Raw genomic sequence first — 22661 nt, 5'->3', positions numbered from 1 at the left:
AGTGGCATGTTAAAAAAAGGGCAAATATTTTCGGACGCCAAAACTTTTGGGAAAATTTTTGAGGGTGCTGAGGAAGGTTGAATGAGGCAGCTGGTACGCCACATTTTAGTCAGAGTTTTTTTAAAGAAACAGGAACCAATTCGCGTTTTTTGTGCTCCGATAGGAGAATTTTTCCACTAGTATAGTAATGTGTTTGAAGATACTGGGCTACCAAAATACTGTTCTTAATCTGTTAGATACTATCGCGGATAGCCATGAACGAAATTTCTCTTAAAAAAAGAAAGTTACCTGAAAGTTAAATCATTAGGTTGCACTATTTCCCTTAAGCCATTGTGAAGAGCTACAAAAGAGTTTCGCTTCCCCGTCTAAATGCGCAGAAGGCACGCTTGCCCTCAAGAAGCAAGCCTTCGTCACGAATCCTTCAAATTACTTGATGCAGACGTTGAGTAACATAGTAGAAACAAACGGCATTAAACTGAACTATTAGTTCTAAAGGGTCATTTACATAATGTGACAGCCACGACATGCAGTGGAGACATTACTGTGCTGTCCACAGCCCGCTTTAGGGTCGTTTATTCTAAAGGCGTATGCGCGTATGCGCAACGGCGGCGCTGTTGGCAGTGGAGGATACCCTCATCATTTTTCAGGGAAACGGGGAACTGTTAACTGGAAAGCATACACAGCGAGGGCAGTTGTGAAAAGTTAAAAGGAAAGGCATATGGCGGAAAGCAAACCGAATTACAGCGCAGGTACCAACAGGTTAAAATGCCGCGTCGCCCACTGGTATTTTAAACGCTGTGCGTGCCACGATGGATAATCTAAGTAGTTACCGACAACCTTACTTTCTCATAAACGAATGTATTTGTACATTGATTGTTGAGATTATGCTATAATGCAAGGTACATCATTACTTCTCTAAACTACTTTAAATGATAGCTGAAGTATGCTTCTGTGATAAGTCGGAAGAGGCGATTTATATATTTTTTGCTTCTCTGAAGAGGTTAATGAAAATCAAAAGGTGTTTAATGCATTTATATTGCTTAAAAGACAATTCGTTCGTACAGACTTCACATTAGAATTAAGCGTTCGCTAAATAGCTATAGGCGAATTTCGAGACTTGCAGCAAGAAGACCAAAGCATTCATTTTGATAGGGCTGAAATGCTGGTAGCCACAAGCGGATATCATGAAAAGCTATACAGAGAGAGTGTAGGGATTGTTAAAATCTCCAGAATTTCAATAGGAAGGACAAGAGCATGAAACTTGTCCGTATAGCCAGCTAATTAGAGAAAGTGTCATTTTACAATTGGATTTGACAATTTATGGTGTAGGCATTATTTAAGTCGTACCCTCGTACGTTGTAACATACTATTAACAATGTACTGATTGGACACAAAATAAGATTTCAGACCGAGTAAACAAGACGGAAACGTAACAAAGAATACACACTGGTCGTATACTATAAAAATACTACTATTAACACAATAAGAAACTATAAATCGCAAATCGCAAATGGTACACATTTGGGATATTGCAGATTCAATCCACGGTAACGACTAGGCACCCCAATTATCAAAAAACTTTTCTGCGGACATCCTGTGAGAGCTATTACAAAAATGGCCGATAGAGAACTGAATACGTGTGCAGGTCTATAATACCATCCAGGCAGAACAGGAGAACAGTTTACAAGCACCATATTTGCATGCTAGACCCAAACGTACAATTACACCTGTATTCAGACTCTTACACATAGGAGATACATAGTGATGCACATTTAAAATCTGAGCGTTCTGTATTTTGTAGTGTAGCGCGTGCGGCTACAGTCAATTGATCTTTGGTCTTCCCCTAGATGCATTAGTATAACAGCGTAGGGAGCTTTAACATGATTATGACGCTGTTGACGAACTCGTATAATAGATTATACGTTGCAACACTGTTAGATGCTAACGAAATCTGGAGGCTGCTTGGCAAATGATGACTAATAGCTTGAAGATTAATAACACGGATTTATTTATGGTTCGTGTTCTGAATACATTGTAGAAATACATGGTTCGGTTCTACTTCCTCTCCGTAAACACACAGACGGGTGGCGGTTAGGTGTTTGTTGGACTTACAGTGATTAAATTTCGGTCTTGCTGTAATTGACATGAATCTTCTTGGTATTTGTGCCTTATTATACTACCGTACACTTGGAATAGAAGCATGAATTAGTGTTTAGGAAGTGCCATTAATTTTAGCTATCCGAGACCGTTCCACTTGCCTGTCGGATGACAACTTCTTTCTGACCATAGGAATAATATATATGAGATTGTGTTTATAATATCTAATTAGCCTTTGCAGGTATGCCTGGTTTGCTAGGGTATCTACTTGTTCGTTTCTAGGTATCCCAGAGTGACCTTTTATCCATAAAATCATGATGTTGCGACTGTTGCTCGGCATATACGGTTAAATCCCGTCTCCGGCCTTCCTGATTTAGGTTTTCCTTGATTTCCCTAAATCGCTTCAGGCAAATGCCGGGATGGTTCCTTTGAAAGGGCACGGCCGATTTCCTTCCCCATCCTTCCCTCACCCGAGCTTGCGCTCCGTCTCTAATGACCTCGTTGTCGACCGGACGTTAAACACTAAGATCCTCCTCTTCTCTTTTGTTGCTCGGCACACAAAACAGGATGTTGACAGTTGCCACAACTATGGGTTTGGTACAACTGCTACGGAGGTTTTGAGTCATTTGTAGAGCTGACAGACTAAGAGACATGATAATTACTGTTTCTGACGGGGACGTCTGCGTGAATAGTGGGGCTTCAAAATAGCAATCATTTCCACTGTTGTAATAGTGGAGTGTGGATCCAGCTTCTACAGGCTTTGTTGTTTGCTTCAGGTTATTGTTTACTTCAGGTTACCCAATAAGCACTGCCTGCGCCTTCACTAGACTTGGTCCCATTTGTATAAACCAAGCACGCATCGCGGTAAACAGAAATTCCACTACTGTTGCATTAGCAGAATCCTGGTTTTGACACATTAAACTGGTCCTGACATCAATCTGCAGAGTACACGTGCGTGAATAATATTTGAATGCAGGTGCTGAAGGAGATATATATCATGGGATAACAGCAACAGCGGTCGATGGCAGCCGACAATGGACAATTGTACGCGGGTAGTCAAGGCATGCGACGTGAACAAATGTAAACGACATTTTGCTGCAGTAAGTAACGAGCCAGGGTGTGAATCGTTCACCTGAAAAAGTTTCGATACTACTCGAAGCTGTCATCCGCCGATGGAGACGAAATATTTTTTTTTTATGTGAAAGCTATTTCACCACAGAATAACAGACAGGAATATTTTATTAATTGTGACATTACCAGCTGTGAAAGTTGACATTTTACAATGATAACTTTTCGACAGCACGTTTATCTCTAATTGCCTTTTATTTCGTTAATAGAACACTTAACTAGTACCCATTCCTAAGCATTTAATCACAACAAAGGCTAACTAACTAGAGAAAATGATAATCGTGCTATGTATAAAATAGAGTCGTTTCCTGTAGACGTTCGGTACCAGTTCCAGCCCGGTCGTAACGATACAAATGTGACACAATTTCCATATTTTACTGTTATTAATATCTTCTTGGAAACGCTTTTCGTTTATACAGCTAATTAAAAGGTTGTTTGTGTTTACGCTATACGCATTTAACTCCTTTTTTAAGAAGCAATGTTTTGATGTCCATAATTACATAATAAATGTGTTTCCAGATATATTACAATATTACAGTTTTTTCGTTATTATTTTATAATTAAGTAGGAAACAACTTTTTGGAGCCCAAGTTTCGTTAGTTGAAACTGCTGGCTGACTCTACTCATGATTTTTGCGAATATTGTTATTATGTACTAGTTGTTGTCATGGAATTGTATCTCGTCATCCTGTCCACAGCCGGATGTCCGATTTCCAGCGTTTGCACTACATTTCATATAGTACTTCACTTTTACACTGTGTATTTTTGAGAAATGTGTGTTGCTTGTGTAAGTCTGCTGTTGATAATGTTGCTAACCCGCTATGTGTTTTTCGTTGTCTGTTGTTTGCTTCTTGGTGTCTGTATGAATTCTGATATTCTTTTGCTTGTTGCGCAGAACCCTGTGTTATTATGTGTTTTCGGAAAATCTCCGGAAAAAGAGCGGAAATGCTAGGGGCTAATTACAATATTTTTCTTATGGAAGTGTCAACGGTGGCCCGATTGAGTACACTGTTTTTTAATTTGGTTACGTTCTATTTCCCAGTCTGTTATTGTTTTGTAGTTAACATGATCAGTGATCCGTTAATTATGTTAATGTACCACTTTATTACTTTTTCCATATAAGGGCTCATTGTATTTAATAATATTCTCAACTAATAATAAAAGAATCACGAAAAAACTGTGATATTCTTACCGTATGCAAATACATTTATTGTATGCATCCAACAAACATGTATTGGAGGCGACTCAGGATGCTTCGCAAAAAGGAAAGGCGAAATGTGTACGACGTAACAGCAAACAACCTTCATTAGTGGCATTTAGTTGAACGGCACGGACGGACCACATCTCGAAGCAGATACTACTAACTACTATATAAAAGGAACTAATGGATGATAGAAAACTGAAACAAATCTGTATCTTGTTCAGCATATTTCAGCTGTTTCTCCTAATATAACCCACCATTTGTGTATTGACCGCAATAGTTCTATAAAAATTATAGGTCATTACTAACGAATGGAAGTACCAGTGATCGTATAATGCCGGCTTTCATTGCCGGTATTGAAGCATTCGTCATTTTTGTTTAATGGTTATTAGACTGTGATCTAGGGATATGAAACGTTAGTAACAAAAAATACTTTCTGATGAAGGTTCTTGGTATTACAGGGAAAAAATTTACAAAACCCATATAATAAACCGACAACACGTCCTTACACCAAAATCCACTATTGCAGACTGTTCTTTCAGTTATTTCAAATGTGAGGAATGCAGAACTAACCAGCACTTACCGTGTGGGTTAAATGGAACCCCGTTAGTTTTGTTAGAACATCTGACATATAAACAAATACGTAATCAGTTCCGTTTGTTGCATCGTAAAATGTTAATTACATCCGGAGATATTGTAACCTAAATTTGACGGTTGAGTATCAGTCCTCCGCTGTTCGATCGTGTGTATCGGAGAGCACCGAATTACGTAGGGATCCAAAGTGAACGGTGATGGACCTTAGGTACAGAGGAGACTGGAACAGTACATTACGCCCACATGCTAACACCTTTTAATTGGTCTTTTTCACTGACGCACATGTACATTAACACGATGTGTGAGGTATACGAGCACACGTGGTTTCCGTTTCCAATTACGGAGTGGAATAGAGTGTGTCCCGACATGTCCGGCCAATAGATGTTCAATGTGGTGGCCATCATTTGCTGCACACAATTGCAATCTCTGGCGTAATGAATGTCGTACACGCCGCAGTACATCTGGTACTCGAGCGTCAACTTTAGGTTACAATATCTCCGGATGTAATTACCATTTTACAATGGAACAAACGGCACTGATTACGTATTTGTCCATATGTTCAGATGTGCTAACAAAACTAACGGAGTTCCATTTAAAAAAAAACGTAGGTTTGTGTTAAAAAAAACATACTTCCGTGCATTTTTATGGTTTATATTAACCAATTACACTAGCCTCTTTCCTCACGTTCGGTCTGTGGAATCGATTCGTCAGTATTTGATGTGGTTTACGAAATATATCCAGCGGTAACGTTAGGTGACTCAGCCTATATTCTTTTCTTGTGAGAATTGGCTCGTTTTCGGTAGTAAGCGTGTTACTATGTGTAAGCACTAGGAACGTAATACCCATTATGAAATTTGGCTCTTGCCTCACTGTTCATCCACATTTCTGTTCAATCTGCCAACAGTGCCGCCGGACGTTCCACGTATCGTAACTGACGAGGGGGAGGAAGTGACCTCTGTTGCTGGACCCTACTTCGAGGGCGCCACCATTGCTCTCACTTGCGTGGTCTCTGGAGGTAAGTAACAGTCTCATGTAAAGAGGTCTTTAAGTCACACACATTGTACTAATCAAACATTCGATGCAGGCTTACCGCAAGCAGTGCAGCTTGAGGTTAAAATTTTAACTGGCCTATGGAATACCTTTCAACGGAATGCTCTCCCTATTTCATCTAAGTAGTTTGTCAACTATCCCTACGAACATGAGCATACTCAAATCGCTCCGGGCAAACGCCTGGATTGTTCCCCATTCCTGCAAATAATCCGAGCATGTGCTCCGTCGCTAATGATGACGTTGTCAACGGGATGTTAAAAACTAATTTTCCTTCCTGCCTGGCTGTACTCCGATAGTCAAAATTATAGCTTTTGAATGACCGACAATGTAACGTTTTAATACTTATAAAGCAAGTCAACAAATTTCAGAAGTTGGAAGCAGCAGTGCATTAAGGACAGCTGCAAACTTTCCGGACTGACTTCTACAAACGAAAGAAAACAAATAAAGTGATAAAATTCTTTGTATAACAAATCACACTCATAACTTTGTTCAGTAGAGAGGGCTTTTTTCACTTAGGCTCTATTTACGTAGACTACTTCTTAGTTTCAAAACTATTTACAGATGTCGAAGTCGTTATCATGTGTTAAGCTGCGTGAAAAATTAACTCACGTTCAGCAGACAGCTAGTCAAAACAAAAGTAACGATTCCGACTATAGTTCCCCCCAGAGAGCTTTATTTGTGTGTGAATTTTTTCTCAAATAGTTGCTACTTAACTTCGTGGCACGTGCCGTCGACATCCTGCGCAGAAAGAGAGGAATAACGTAATAGAAAGGAATATTTGCTTCATTTGATAGAGGGATGCTTACATTAAGAAAAGTCCACAAAACATTCAAAGACTGTATAGACCAACTTTAAAATCTATGTGCATTTTCGTTAAGTGTTTTTTTCTTGCCATTGTAGCCTGACGTTGCTTTATTAAATAATGTAAGAGAATCAACAATTATTTGTGACTGACAGCGGTCTCTGAAAAAAAAAATTCATATTTTTAAATCACTTACTGTTGGTTAGCATTCAAGATGGTTTTAATTACTTTTATGTGTATCACACACACACGCTAAGTGAAAACTTCCAATTTTGTTTCACTTATTTAAAAAAAAAGTTGTATTTTTTCTTTTTATTCTTTGCAATTTATTTTGTTTTCGTTTATGCATACGATTAAACACACGTCCATAAATCTCTGAACTTAGTCCTCAGATTTATTCTTTGGTCAGCGCCATACCTTCGCACATTTTTCTTTCCTTATATGCAAATACCACGTGTCAAACCATCAAGAACCATACAGCTTTTAAACTAAAACGAGAGGAAACACATAATATGAATATACAATACTATCATTTTCATACGTATTGCAGCATTTTCTAGGAAACTACTTTTCCATTAGTTTATGTTCACACTACTGTATTCCCGTTTCTTGACGGTTATCTTGTTCTGCTTTTCTATAACTTTAAGTATTCGATAATGGCTTAAAAATCCACCGCTAATTATGGAGGACGAATAAATGCAGAGTTAGAAGTCAAATGGCGCAGTCACTTGACTAAGGGGATATGTATTTTTCGAACCGCAGTCTCGTGTCCGCTCCGGTAAAAAAATTTACTTTTAAAATATGTGGAACACTGTACTCCACAGAGACTAATGGTATGTCCTTTCAGTTACGCACGACTTTCACGGAAACTAAAAGTATATTCCTGTTGCTGGCCCCTGTCAATACGGTAGCGTTCTCGCTTCCCTCGCCCGAGTTCCCGGGTTCGATTCCCTGCGGGGTCAGGGATTTTCTCTGCCTCGTGATGACTGGGTGTTGTGTGATGTCGTTAGGTTAGTTAGGTTTGGGTAGTTCTAAGTTCTAGGGGGCTGATGACCATAGATGTTAAGTCCCATAGTGCTCAGAGCCATTTGAACCATTTTTGAACCCTGTCAATACTGAAGCAGTCCCTAGTAGCTCAAGAAGTTTTCACATTAAGCTTTCTTTCTGTGCTCCCGTCATTATGTAATATAACAAGATGACTACGTGTTAATTTTCTCTTAAAAAAATAAAATATGAAAGAGCGCGTACAGAAGGTGAATGGGGTTGTGAAGTTCAAAATGTGTAAACCTTTTATTGACTTAGGTATCCGATGTGGTGTTTGGTTGTTCCTTGCTGTTTCATTGGAAGAAATATTGGCACATTACTTTTACAGGAACACGGCAGGAAAGTAATACAGTTCTCTACCAACGCTGCTTATTTCCGACGACGCAGTGCGTTAAAGAGATTTATCGTCACCAGAGAAGTGCGAGTATAGTAGCACAGTGAGAAATCTGATAAAGAAAAATCGCTTTGTCGATTGAGTTTTCGTTTACACAGATTTAAGTTCCGATACGTATTAGGTTTCAGCGTTATTCAATAACGTCTAAAACAAAGTCTATGAGACCGCTCATGTTATGGAAATCCACTGACAAAAGAAAAAATATGAAAACAGTAATTTGAATTGGCGTCAAGAGCTACCTTTCCGCTCCACAAGCCGGCCTAGGTGGCCGTGCGGGTCTAGGCGCTACAGCCTGGAACAGCGCGATCGCTACGATCGCTGGTTCGAATCCGGCCTCGGGCATGCATGTGTGTGATGTCCTTAGTTTAGTCAGGTTTAAGTAGTTCTAAGTTGTAGGGGACTGTTGACCACAGCAGTTAAGACTCATAGTGCTCAGAGCCATTTGAACCATTTTTTAAAACACTGGACTGGCACTGAAGGGAATTGGAGCTCAAATCCCCATTCGACGGTTTTGACATGTTTATCGTGGCTGCTTGTTAAGTTCCTTTGAATATGGCAAATCGATTTCCATTCTATACTTACGGAAAACGAACTAATACTCTGCCCTGAATGCCCACGTTGTTGACGAAAATAAAGCATAACTTTTCTTCTTCATTATCTGACAATAATTCGGATTTGCCGCTCAGCCCATTCGGTCTACATATTTAAGCTTAAGCTTGCTACCGCAAGAGGCTCCTCCACGAGAAGCGTACTACATGGAACGGTCCACTGACGTGAATCTGCCGGTAAATATTGCAACTGGACCCTTCCCACTCAGCCTCTTGTTAGTCTTTGAACCCTTTAGTCAGGCAACATTGAAGAGCACGGTTTTCAGCTTGCTCTTTTTTTACGTTATTGATTCGGATTGCTCCCTGGACCGATGTATACGCTTAAGACGACTTTGCTACTCTGATGTTTTATCGGTAAGCCGTTCCCTTACTAAACTGTACCGCCATTTACCAGAGGTACCTCCTGTTTGTAAAGCCCGTCTCTGTGTTACTGCCGGTGCGATTTACCATAAACTGCGTTAAATCTACTTAGAGTAGGATAAAAAAGAGGCCAATAGAGCTCTCTAACCGTGCACTGATTCAGAATTTCTGAAGTTGTGGCAGCAGCAGTTGCAGCCCAAGCAGTAAAACTTGCAACAGCCGCAACAGAAACAAACGAAAATGGGAATTCCTGCATCAACAGAAAAAACTGCTGTTACAATTGCTGCAAAATCACCAACAGTCGGCAGCTGCAGTTTCCTCACCTTCCCCTCTTCCACTCCTCTGGTTCGACGAGGCAAACGAGAATTGGAAGGTTTATTTATATCGTTTGGTCCTTCAATAGAAGGCAAGTCAAAAGACTGACACTAACGTTAGTGGAATTCTAAAAATAAATTTACAAAGTGGTGCAGAAACTACGCCCACTCTCGAACCTCCGTAGTTTTAGTTTTTGTGAGGTCTGTGATTAGCTGAATTACTATTAGGGCCACTAAAACGACGCCGTCGCAAGCAGGTTCAAGTTTAATGAGCATGTCAAACAACGTAAGCAATCCTACGAGGCATCTGTGACAATTTTCTAGGCTTGGCGTACAAGTGTGATTTTTACTGTTAACACTGTGGCCCACTCTAAGTGAAACCCTTAATCTGGCATATTATCAAATGTGTCAGTCACTCCTGTTAGAGGCGTTAGTGCCTAGGCTTCTTTCATTGTCGGCATGTCCCAGAGCGAACGGAGGTTCGTGCAGCGGTCCCTTCTCCATTGTTGTTAAAGATTCCAGAACAGGTCCGGCCATCAAATCGTGTCCCAGTTGCGGCCCACGCCATCAAAGGCGTCAGTGCCCTTTCCGTGACGTCACTTGTTTTGCATGCCGAAGCACCTCACGAATTTCTGCCTTTGCCGAAGTGTGTTAACAACATCGGTCATCAACAAGCTGTCGCTATCGTTTCGGTGCTCCTGGGAGCAGCAGACGGAGCGCAGAGGCTCGTGTTGCAACTGTGACATTAATGGAGTGACGGTCGATTTCCAGTTTGATAGAGGCACGGCCGTATCCCTGATTAATGAGGACACGTGCCGGTGCTTTGGTTCCCTACAGCTGAGGTCCCATCAGCACAAGGTGATGACGACCAGTCGCCAGTGTATCCTGTTGAAAAGTCAGATCGTAGTAAAAGCTAACTACAGTATAGTAGCTCGGCAACTACCCGCGTTAGCAGTCAACTCTTGAACAATTTTTCTGGCTTAAACGCTTTTGCGCTCTTTCCTTTTCGAATTCAGGACCAGGTGAAACTAATTTCAACTGCGATACCATTAAAAGGGCTTGATGCTTTATCTGCCCAATTTAAACAACTGTTTAAACTTACATTAGGTTTTGCAGCAGGGCTGCAGACCCATCTATCCTTTTTTTATTTTTTGCATTTTGTTCGTTGTTGATCGTTGTGTTTGGTCGTTGCGGGCGTCACATGACATCCGTTAAAGTTCGTTTGTTGATCTTTCGACTCAGTTTTTTGTTACAGAAACCAACCAGGTCTCAGGCCGAACACGCTTAGCTACCGTTCCGGCAACCTTAAAGCACCCAGCAGCGCCAAATTGTTGTACAGCTTTCCTGGTACCTTTCGTCATTCATGAGTAAGTTAAGGCAAAACTCAGTGGTTAGCAAAGTATGGATAGGTGTTACCACGCCAACATCGTCTAGCCAGTAGCCTCAGTTCATGGTCCTAGTGAAACTAAATGGATGACTTAGAATTTGTGGTCATTTTCAGTCTCCTGTTAATGCTCAAGCAAACTGAAGTCCGGTTTCGCAATACAGAGCGGATCAGAATAAGGTTGTGGAAAGGGGCAAGATAAGTTACTGTTATTTATACAAGAACACAAACAACTTTATTGCTCAAACCAATGCACAGCTTTCTCTTTAAAACAACAAAGATCACTTCACGGCTGAGGGCCCAAGTAACTTCTCCAGAACAAGGTTGAGTGACTGCTGTTAAGAAGCCAGGATTTAATGTAACGGCTGAAGTCCTTACTTAAGCAATATTAAAATGTCTTCTCGGCTGAAGGCCGAAATAATATTGCAGATCAGCTAAGGAATTCTTTAAGAACCAAGCATTTACCAATTCCAGCTAAAAGCCATACTAAGGAAAATTCTTCGTCTGAAGCCCCCCACCAAAAAAAAAAATTCTTTACATAATAAAAGAGAGGCTTTAAAGATACGCTTTTACACAGTACAGCAGAAAAACATCTTAATAAAACTTGAAATAGCTTGTCGGCTGAAGGCCCATACAATTACTCAAGAATAATTAGAGACAACCTTAAGATAAACATTTACAGTAAACGGCTGAAGGCCTTTTCAAGAATTCAGACTAATTAAAGGGAAACATTAGTCATAGATTCTGAAACAAATGCGCTTGAAAGCCTAAATACAGAGCGACAAGAATTTTAAATAAAACACTGTTGGAGGCCTGATTTCAATAATTAAAACAGCATTAACACACTAGGGAAGGCCAAGCACACTACATCAAAATTATAAAAGGGGAAAGCACAAATTAAAGCCATAACAAGTGGTGTTCAGAAAATACTCCAGGATCGGCCTGTGACGTTCCCTTACGGTAGCAGTTAAGTGGGACACGCAGCCAAGGCTTTAAGGTCAGATAAAAGAAGGCAGTACAACCTACGGACGGTTCACGACCGACCCACAATCTGACCGATTTCCAGCCATCAGATCCAATTGCAAAAAGAATGGTTCAAATGGGTGTGAGCACTATGGGACTTAACATCTGTGGTCATCAGTCCCCTAGACATACAACTACTTAAACCTAACTAACCTAAGGACATCAAACACATTTATGCCCGAGGCAGGATTCGAACCTGCGAACATAGCAGCAGTGCAGTTCCGGACTGAAGCGCCTAGAACCACTCGGCTACATTTGTCCATACACTTCTTCATCGACTAACCAACTGCTAGACCATCCAACCACAGAATCCCTTGCCGAGGGCGCAGAGCGCAGTCAAAGACATTAACATGGTCTGTAGAGCTGCCAACATAAAAACAGGCTACTTACAAAATCTATATGTTTCTCTGTTCTTCAGTAAATCCGAAAATTGTGAGCAATGTAAAGTTATCGTCAAAATTTTGTTGTGTGTCATCAAAATGTAAGTAAAGTATTGTGTCAGTTTTTGTGAAAGAAATTCCAACTCTTAACCACCTTGTTTGTACATAATAGCGAAATATAAACAAGAATGGCTACTAACAAATGGGATTAAGCTCTCCAGATTAAATACTAGTCGCCTGCAAAAGGTCGCAAAGTGGCCACTTTGGAGCGCTGTGGACTGTGTAGAACTGCTTCCAGGCGGTTCTGTGACCCTCAGCCAATGATATAAGCTATATTAGTGAGGTAGCTAGTACGCTGCACACTGTTTTACGGAATCAGAGCGGTAAGTAGGATCGACATGTACGCTTGACACTCTGCCAGAAAAAAGCTGTCCGGTTTTGACATTCCCAGGACCACACTGTGAATGAGCGCTGCTGACCGTCCTACGTGTACCACTTGCAGGTACGTAACATTGCCTAAGAACAGTGTCGCGACATACCAACCGAAACTGATTTTCAACTTGACGGGAATAGCTGATGTCAGTGATTGTAAGTCGATGTCAACAAGTTTAATAGCAAGAACATGGCAGCAGGATATTGTTCACAGCGGTAGATAAAGCTGCACGTCTTCAGTAGGCCGAACAACACGGAAACTATATAATAGCCAACTGAAGGGGGTAATGTGTAACAATGATGTGTGATAGTGACGTTTTTGAAACGATACGGGCTGGCGAGTGCATTAAAGGCGCAGTGAAACGTTTAACCTGATGTGAATGGAGACCATGTCGAAGGTGGATCTGTGATGTTCTGGATGTGTTTTTCGTACAGTGACTTTGAGCCGGCCGCGGAGAACGAGCGGTTCTATGCGCTTCATTTCGGAAACACTGCTACGGTCACAGGCTGGAATCCTGCCTCGGGCATGGATATGATTGATGTTCTTAGGTTAGTTAGGTTTCAGTAGTTCGAAGTTCTAGAGGACTGATTACCACAGATGTTAAGTCCCATAGTGCTTAGAGCCATTTGAACCATTTTGAGGATACCGTTACCATGAACGAAAATGTTCTACTCGTCCTTCTGCTGCTTCATGATATGTATTCTGTAGATATTTTCGTCTTCCAAGATAACAACAGCCGTGTTCACAGGGATCCACGTAACACTTCCGTCGTTTGACAAATATTCGGGCCACTTATCACGCCTGGGGTCGTGGGATAAATAAATCGACGTTAATCCCATGGAAAATATATGTACTCATTAGAACAGGAGGTAACACGTAGCAATCAAAATCGCTGCATACTGGTAGCTGTATGTGTCTGATCTTCAATGACAAGCGTAGGCTTTTGATAGATGTGGCGTACCTGCCACAGATATTGTACCTATATTGACCTGGTCTAGTCGGTGTTCCGGTGGTAAAATGTTGAAAGTACTATTTCATATTCCCATTTAGATTTCCTGTAGTCATCTCAATTCACATCAACTTACTACCCTGTGTTGTTTCACCATGAAAGCCGTAAACGACTGAAACATGCTTCCACATCTGGTTGAAATCGGGCTACACTACGTGATTAAAAGTATACGGACACCTGGCTGAGAATTACTTACAAGTTCGTGGCGTCATCCATCCGTAATGTTGGAATTCAATATGGTGTTCACCCGCCCTTAGCCTTGATGACAGCTTCCACTCTCGCAGGCATACGTTCAAGCAGGTCCTGGAAGGTTTCTTGGGAAATTGCAGCCCATTCTTCACGGAATACTGCATTGAGGAGAGGTATCGAGGTCGGTCGGTGAGGCCTAGTGCGAAGTCGGCGTTCCAAAACATCCCAAAAGTATTCTATAGGATACAGGTCAGGAATTCCTGCAGGGAAGTCCATTACAGAGATGTCATTGTCGTGTAACCACTCCGCCACAGGCCATGCATTATGAACAAGTGTTCGATAGTGTTGAAAGATGCAGTCTCCATCCCCGAATTGCTCCTCAACATTGGGAAGTAAGAAGGTGTTTAAAACATCAACGTAGGCCGGAGCTGTGACAGTGCCGCGCAATACAACAAGGGGTGTACTCCCCCTCTATGAGAAACACCACCACACCTTAACACCACCGCCTCCGAATTTTACTGTTGGCACATACACCCTGGCAGATGACGTTCACCGAGCATTCGCGATACCCACTCACTGCCATGGGATCGCCACATTGTATACGATGATTCGTTACACCATTCAATGTGTTTTCACTGTTCAATCGTCCAATGTTTACGCTTCTTACTCCGAGCAAGGCGACGTTTGGCATTTACCGGCGCGGTGTGCGGCTTCCGAGCAGCCGCTCGACCATGATATCCAAGTTTTCTTGTCTCGTAAATAACTGTCATAGTACTTGCAGTTGATCTTGGTGCAGTTTGAATTCCTGTGTGATGATCAGGATAGATGCCTGCCAATTACACATTACGACCCTCTTAAACTGTCGGTGGTCTCGGTCAGTCACCCGGACGGTGTGGTCAAGCGGTTCTAGGCGCATCAGCTCGGAACCACGCAGCTGCTATGGTCGCAGGGTCAAATCCTGCCTCGGGCATGGATGTGTGCGATGTCCTTAGGTTAGTTAGGTTTAAGTAGTTTTAAGTCTAATGGACTGATGACCTCAGATGTTAAGTCCCATAGTACTCAGAGCCATTTAAACCACTTCAACCACATTCCATGTCCGTGAGTTCCGCGGAGCGCACCATTCTGCTCTCTCACGGTGTCTAATGACTACTGAGGTCGCTGATTTGGAGTATTTCGTAGTAGGTGACAACACAATGCCCCTAATATGAAAAACGTATGTTCTTGGAGGTGTTCGGATACTTTTGATCACATAGTGTACCGAGTAATCAAAAAGTCAGTATAAATTTCAAAACTTCATAAACCACAGAATAATGTGGATAGAGAGGTAAAAATTGACACACATGCTTGGAATGACATGGGGTTTTACTAGAACAAAAAAAAACTAAGCTCACAAAATGTCCGACAGATAGCACTTGACAGCAAAAAGTCAGTGACTGCGCATGACAATAGTGTATAAAATGAGCTGTAATGAGAGAGAGAATCAGATGTGCCGACAGTCCCAGCATGTTGACTTTATCTGAAAAGGCGCTTTTAGTGAAGCTGTATTATCAGACGCGTGAAAGATCTCTTGCGCGCGTCGTTTGGTGTTGATCGTGTGCTCAGCCGCCACATTCGTCATGATTGGCCTCCCAGGGTCCCAGACCTCAGTCCGTGCGACTATTTTCTTTGGGGTTACCTAAAGTCTCAAGTGTATCGTGATCGACCGACATCGCTAGGGATGCTGAAAGACAATATCAGACGCCAATGCCTCTCCATAACTTAGGATATGCTTTACAGTGCTTTTCACAACATTATTCCTCGACTACAGCTATTGTTGAGCAAGGATGGTGGACATATTGAGCATTTCCTGTAAAGAACATCATCTTTGCTTTGTCTTATTTTATTATGCTAATTATTGCTATTCTGATGATAAGAAGCGCCATCTGTCGACATTTTTCGAACTTTTTTTTTTTTTTTTTTTTTTTTTTTTTTTTTTTTTGTTCTAGTAAAACCCCATGTCATTCCAAGCATGTATGTCAATTTGTTTCTCTCTATCTACATTATTCCATGACTTATTCAGTTTAGAAATTTATACTGACTTTTTGATCACCCGGTATAATGGTAACAGTGTTACTTTTGGTGGGACGGCGAAAGGACTTCTCTCCTAACAGCCCCTTAGGGTTTTCTACTATCCCACAGGACACTGGCCGTAATCTACCCCGGGAAACAAAGTACGATTGCCTCGACGCCCCATACTGCTGATACTGTTGCGTCTGGTGTAGGTGAAGCTTCATTTAAGCGAATACCGACTTCCCTCCTGCGGAATACTGCGTTGGATCGACCTGCATCCGGACCGCAGACTGTTCTCCATTCCAGCGATAGGTACTTTTTGTGGCTCGTTGCCTGCAGTCAGAAACGACGGCAGCAGAATGCGATGCGACTGCCGCGGCTCTAAAAGGTGTCTGGAGCGGCGCTTTACTACGACTGTGTAGATTGAACGGCAACGATGCACTCTTGGGGAAACCGACAGGAGACTGGAAGAGTAACAGACACCCCAATATTGTTTTCTCTCACGCTTAAGAAGTTTTCAAAAGTACACAGATGGAAACACATATCTGTAAATAACAGTACTCTTCTTTTCGGTAGTGAGTCTCTATGGGATATGTTTTTGCCCCAATTCTGATATATCGATTATAGTTTGACACTATCCATAGCACAATATTTGTCAGTACTTGCCAATACATCCTTGTTCTATTATGCTCTTCTTTCGAGTAAAATTAGTTTACTATCAACCACCTGCGACATCTCAATAAACGAATCATCCTAAATCTTTCAGACTTTACTGCAATTATTATTCTTTTTACTGATTCACTAGCAAATCTGACAAGGCTTCAAATCAAGTCAAAAACTCCGTCTTCAGGCCACGAGTGGCCTACCGGGACCATCCGACCGCCGTGTCATCCTTAGAGGAGAATGCAGATAGGAGGGGCGTCGGATCAGCGGACCACTCTCCCGGTCGTGATGATGGTATTCTTGACCGAAGCCGCTACCATTCGGTCGACTGGCTCCTCAATTGGCATCACGAGGCTGAGTGCACCCCGAAAAATGGCAACAGCGCATGACAAGACTTCACAGTTATTAACATATACGTGCATTGGAAATACCTCTCAGTCTAGGGTATCCGGAGATTTGTGTGAGGACGAGCGTGGGATCACTAGTATACGGGCTGCTACTGGATATGTGAGGATAGTAGCATCAATGACATTATTTCCCATAGTTTTAATCTGCGAACGGATGGTTTTCCAAAATTTGTGGCGATTCAGCTTGCTCAGTAAGCCGACTTAGTACTTGGTAGTGGGAACGACAGAGCGAAAGGCTAATATGCTCTGAAGAAAATTTCAGCTAGTAACAGAAAATACTCTGGTCAACATTCACAGTTGTAGGAGATACAGCTGTAAAATTCCAGTCGATAGGGGAATATTCCGGTTGAATTGCATCTTGGTAAGCCAGAGATTGCGAAGTCGCAAATAATAAGGAATGAAGAGAGGTGTTTGAAGTTCTCTGAAGCTCTACATAACACCATAATGAACTCAGTAGGCAGTTCACTTAAGGAATGGATATCTCTCCAATAGCATTTACAGAAGTAGGACGGTAAAAACTAGGTACAAAGAAGGAACTGCGTAACAAAAGACCAATGATCTCTTCTGTGCAGAAGCTCACCAGAATCGGTGAATTGCCGCGAGAAATGAGGATAATTGGCAATAGGCACTACATTAGTAGTTTCAGTGACCACGGTGTCCAGTTGGCTTAGTGGAACATCTGCCTATTAAGCAGGAGATCCGGGTTCTAAACCCAGAACAGCAACCAATTTTGAACGCTTCCCATTCCTTTCAATAAATATCCGATCGCAGCCATCAGCTGTAATTCCTTCCTGTCTTAATAAATACTTTAGATGAGCAACGAAAGAAGAAAGTAAGCAACGTGCACGGAAATTCATAGAACCAGGAACTAGAAACGTAATTCACTTAGTAACGACACAATTAAGGGGTTGTTGTTGTTGTTGTCTTCAGTCCTGAGACTGGTTTGATGCAGCTCTCCATGCTACTCCATCCTGTGCAAGCTGCTTCATCTCCCAGTACCTACTGCAAACCACATCCTTCTGAATCTGCTTAGTGTATTCATCTCTTGGTCTCCCTCTACGATTTTTACCCTCCACGCTGCCCTCCAATGCTAAATTTGCGATCCCTTGATGCCTCATAACATGTCCTACCAACCGATCCCTTCTTCTAGTCAAGTTGTGCCACAAACTTCTTTTCTCCCCAATCCAATTAAATACCTCCTCATTAGTTACGTGATCTACCCATCTAATCATCAGCATTCTTCTGTAGCACCATATTTCGAAAGCTGCTATTCTCTTCTTGTCCAAACTAGTTATCGTCCATGTTTCACTTCCATACATGGCTACATTCCAAACAAATACTTTCAGAAACGACTTCCTGATACTTAAATCTATATTCGATGTTAACAAATTTCCCTTCTTCAGAAACGCTTTCCTTGCCATTGCCAGTCTACATTTTATATTCTCTCTACTTCGACCACCATCAGTTATTTTACTTCCTAAATAGCAAAACTCCTCTACTACTTTAAGTGTCTCATTTCCTAATCTAATTCCCTCACCATCAACCGATTTAATTTGACTATATCCTCTTTCCAAGACACTGTACATTCCGTTCAACTGCTCTTCCAAGTCCTTTGCCGTCTCTGAAAGAATTACAATGTCATCGGCGAACCTCAAAGTTTTTACTTCTTCTCCATGAATTTTAATACCTACTCCTAATTTTTCTTTTGTTTCCTTTACTGCTTGCTCAATATACAGATTGAATAACATCGGGGAGAGGCTACAACCCTATCTCACTCCTTTCCCAACCACAGCTTCCCTTTCATGCCCCTCGACTCTAATAACTGCCATCTGGTTTCTGTACAAATTGTAAATAGCCTTTCGCTCCCTGTATTTTACCCCTGCCACCTTCAGAATTTGAAAGAGAGTATTCCAGTCAACATTGTCAAAAGCTTTCTCAAAGTCTACAAATGCTAGAAACGTAGGTTTGCCTTTTCTTAATCTTTCTTCTAAGATAAGTCGTAAGGTCAGTATTGCCTCACGTGTTCCAACATTTCTACGAAATCCAAACTGATCCTCCCCGAGGTCCGCATCTACCAGTTTTTCCATTCGTCTGTAAAGAATTCGCGTTAGTATTTTGCAGCTGTGACTTATTAAACCGATAGTTCGGTAATTTTCACATCTGTCAGCACCTGCCTTCTTTGGGATTGGAATTATTATATTCTTCTTGAAGTCTGAGGGTATTTCACCTGTCTCATACATCTTGTTCACCAGCTGGTAGAGTTTTGCCACGACTGGCTCTTCCAAGGCCGTCAGTAGTTCTAATGGAATGTTGTCTACTCCGGGGGCCTTGTTTCGACTCAGGTCTTTCAGTGCTCTGTCAAACTCTTCACGCAGTGTCTTACCTCCCATTTCGTCTTCATCTACATCCTCTTCCATTTCCACAATATTGTCCTCAAGTACATCGCCTTTGTATAAACCTTCTATATTCTCCTTCCACGTTTCTGCCTTCCCTTCTTTTCTTAGAACTGGGTTGCCATCTGAGCTCTTGATATTCATACACGTGGTTCTCTTCTCTCCAAAGGTCTCTTTAATTGACCTGTAGGCAGTATCTATCATACCCCTAGTGAGATAAGCTTCTACATCCTTACATTTGTCCTCTAGCCATCCATGCTTAGCCATTTTGCACTTCCTGTCGATCTCATTTTTGAGATGTTTGTATTCCTTTTTGCCTGCTTCATTTACTGCATTTTTATATTTTCTCCTTTCATAAATGAAATTCTATATTTCTTCTGTTACCCAAGGATTTCTAGCAGCCCTCGTCTTTTTACATACTTTATCCTCTGCTGCCTTCACTACTTCATCCCTCAGAGCTACCCATTCTTCCTCTACTGTATTTCTTTCCCCTATTACTGTCAATTGTTCCCTTATGCTCTCCTTGAAACTCTGTACAACCTCTGGTTCTTTCAGCTTATCCAGATCCCATGTCCTTAAATTCCCACCTTTTTGCAGTTTCTTCAGTTTTAACCTACAGGTCATAGCCAATAGATTGTGATCAGAGTCCACATCTGCCCCTGGAAATGTCCTACAATTTAAAACCTGATTCCTAAATCTCTGTCTTACCATTATATAATCTATCTGATACCTTTTAGTATCTCCAGGATTCTTCCATGTATACAACCTTCTTTTATGATTCTTGAACCAAGTGTTAGCTAAGATGAAGTTATGCTCTGTACAAAATTCTACCAGACGGCTTCGTCTTTCATTTCTTAGCCCCAATCCATAATCACCTACTATGTTTCCTTCTCTCCCTTTTCCTACTGACGAATTCCAGTCACCCATGACTATTAAATTTTCGTCTCCCTTCACTACCTGAATAATTTCTTTTATCTCATCATACATTTCATCAATTTCTTCATCATCTGCAGAGCTAGTTGGCATATAAACTTGTACTATTGTAGTAGGCATCGGCTTTGTGTCTATCTTGGCCACAATAATGCGTTCACTATGGTGTTTGTAGCAGCTTACCCGCATTTCTATTTTTTATTCATTATTAAACCTACTCCTGCATTATCCCTATTTGATTTTGTATTTATGACCCTGTATTCACCTGACCAAAAGTCTTGTTCCTCCTGCCACCGAACTTCACTAATTCCCACTATATCTAACTTTAACCTATCCATTTCCCTTTTTAAATTTTCTAACCTACCTGCCCAATTAAGGGATCTGACATTCCACGCTCCGATCCGTAGAACGCCAGTTTTCTTTCTCCTGATAACGACGTCCTCCTGAATAGTCCTCTCCCGGAGATCCGAATGGGGGACTATTTTACCTCCGGAATATTTTACCCAAGAGGACGTCATCATCATTTAATCATACAGGGGTGGGGGGAAGCTAAGAAGAAATGGCTGGGCGAAAAATGTAAAGAAATCTAAAAAGAAATAATTGTCGGAAGGACTGACTCAGCATAAGTCAAAATAACCTTCGATGGAATTCGAATTAAGAGTGAAATGGGAATTTCGCTGTTAAATACAGAGGAAGGGCGGATAAATCGAAAGAGCACATTGAAGGCCTCTATGAGGTTGAGGAGGAAACAGGAGTCGACAGGGAAAGAATACGGATGCAGTATTAGAACCACAATTTAAAAGGGCTTTCAAATACTTGAGATCAAATGAGCCAAATTGGATATACATTTCAACGTACTTTCTAAAATCATCGATGGAAGTGGTAACAAACCGACTATTCTCGTTGCAGTTTAGAAAGTATGAAACTGGTAATACACAGTCAGACTTTCTGAAAAATATCATCCACACAGTTCCGAAGAATGCAGGCGGCAACAACTGCGATAATTATCTTACAGTCATCTCAACAGCTGATGTATCCAAGATGCTGACAAGGAAATACACAGAAGAATAGAAAAGAAAAGTTAAGGATGTGTTAAACGACGATCATTTTGGATTTAGGGGAGGTAATGGCACGAGACAGGCAGTTCTGACGTTGCGGTTGTTAATGGTAGCAGAAAAGAAGATACAAGACGTGCTAGAATTGCTCATGTTCGTCGAAATGCGCAGTGGACATGAATGGATGCAGGTTATCAGACAGGATGCTTACGTACTTGTAACCTGTCAGAGTCGTATCCAGACGTATCAGGGGTACCATAACACTAAAACTGCACACGCCCCACACCATTACAGAGCCTCTACCACCTTACACAATCCGCTGCTGACACGGAGAGTTCGTGCAGCACGTTGATGTGGTAAAAGCATTCTACAATGTAAATGGTACAAAAATTTCGAATTTCTGAGAAACATAGGGGTGGGCTATTTGGATGATGGATAATGTACAGCATGTTCAACAACCAAGATGAAACAGTAAGAACGAAAGACAAAGATCATCCGACTGAAAAGACCACAAGACAGGGATATGGTCTTTTGCCCCTACTGTTCAATTTGTACATCGAAGAAGCAATGACGGAAATAGCCAGCCGTAGTGTCCGTGCGGTTCTAAGTGCTTCAGTCTGGAGCCGCGAGACCGCTACAGTCGCAGGTTCGAATCCTGCCTCGGGCTGGAAATGTGTGATGTCCTTAGGTTAGTTAGGTTTAAGTAGTTATAAGTTCTAGAGGAGTGATGGCCTCAGAAGTTGAGTCCTATAGTGCTTAGCGCCATTTGAACCAATGGCGGAAATAAAAGAAGGGTTTAAGAATGGAATTAAAATATCAGGTGAAAGGGTTTTACTGGTAAGATTCGCTGATGACATTGCTATCCTCAGTGATAGTGAAAAAGTATTGCACTACGTGTTAAACGGAATACGGACTGAGAGTAAATCGAAGTATGACGAAAGTAATGAGAAGTAGCAGAAAAGGCAGAGCTAGAAATTTAACATCAGAATTTCTGGTCTCGAGGTAAACCATGAGATGGAATTCTGCTTCCGAAGCAGAAAAATAATCGACGGACGCAGCAAGTAGGATATTAAAACAGACTAATACTGTAAGGAAGAGTGTTACTGCCCAAGGGAAGCCTACGAGTATCAAACATAGGCCTTAATCTGAGGATGA

At 41.5% G+C, this 22661-nt stretch overlaps 1 protein-coding gene across 1 annotated transcript in view; it reads left to right on the top strand.

The window, feature by feature from the left end:
* Positions 1-22661, top strand: part of LOC126266972 (hemicentin-2-like) — an 852087-nt gene that overhangs the window by 519667 nt on the left and 309759 nt on the right. The window contains exon 4 of the mRNA XM_049971700.1: positions 5924-6034. Coding sequence (XP_049827657.1) covers positions 5924-6034 — 111 coding nt within the window. The remainder of the gene's footprint in view (positions 1-5923; positions 6035-22661) is intronic.

Source organism: Schistocerca gregaria, chromosome 4 (genome assembly GCF_023897955.1).
Source record: "Schistocerca gregaria isolate iqSchGreg1 chromosome 4, iqSchGreg1.2, whole genome shotgun sequence".
Taxonomy (NCBI): domain Eukaryota; kingdom Metazoa; phylum Arthropoda; class Insecta; order Orthoptera; family Acrididae; genus Schistocerca; species Schistocerca gregaria.
The sequence above is the reverse complement of the archived record's forward strand: the minus strand, read 5'-3'. Positions and strand labels throughout refer to the sequence as shown.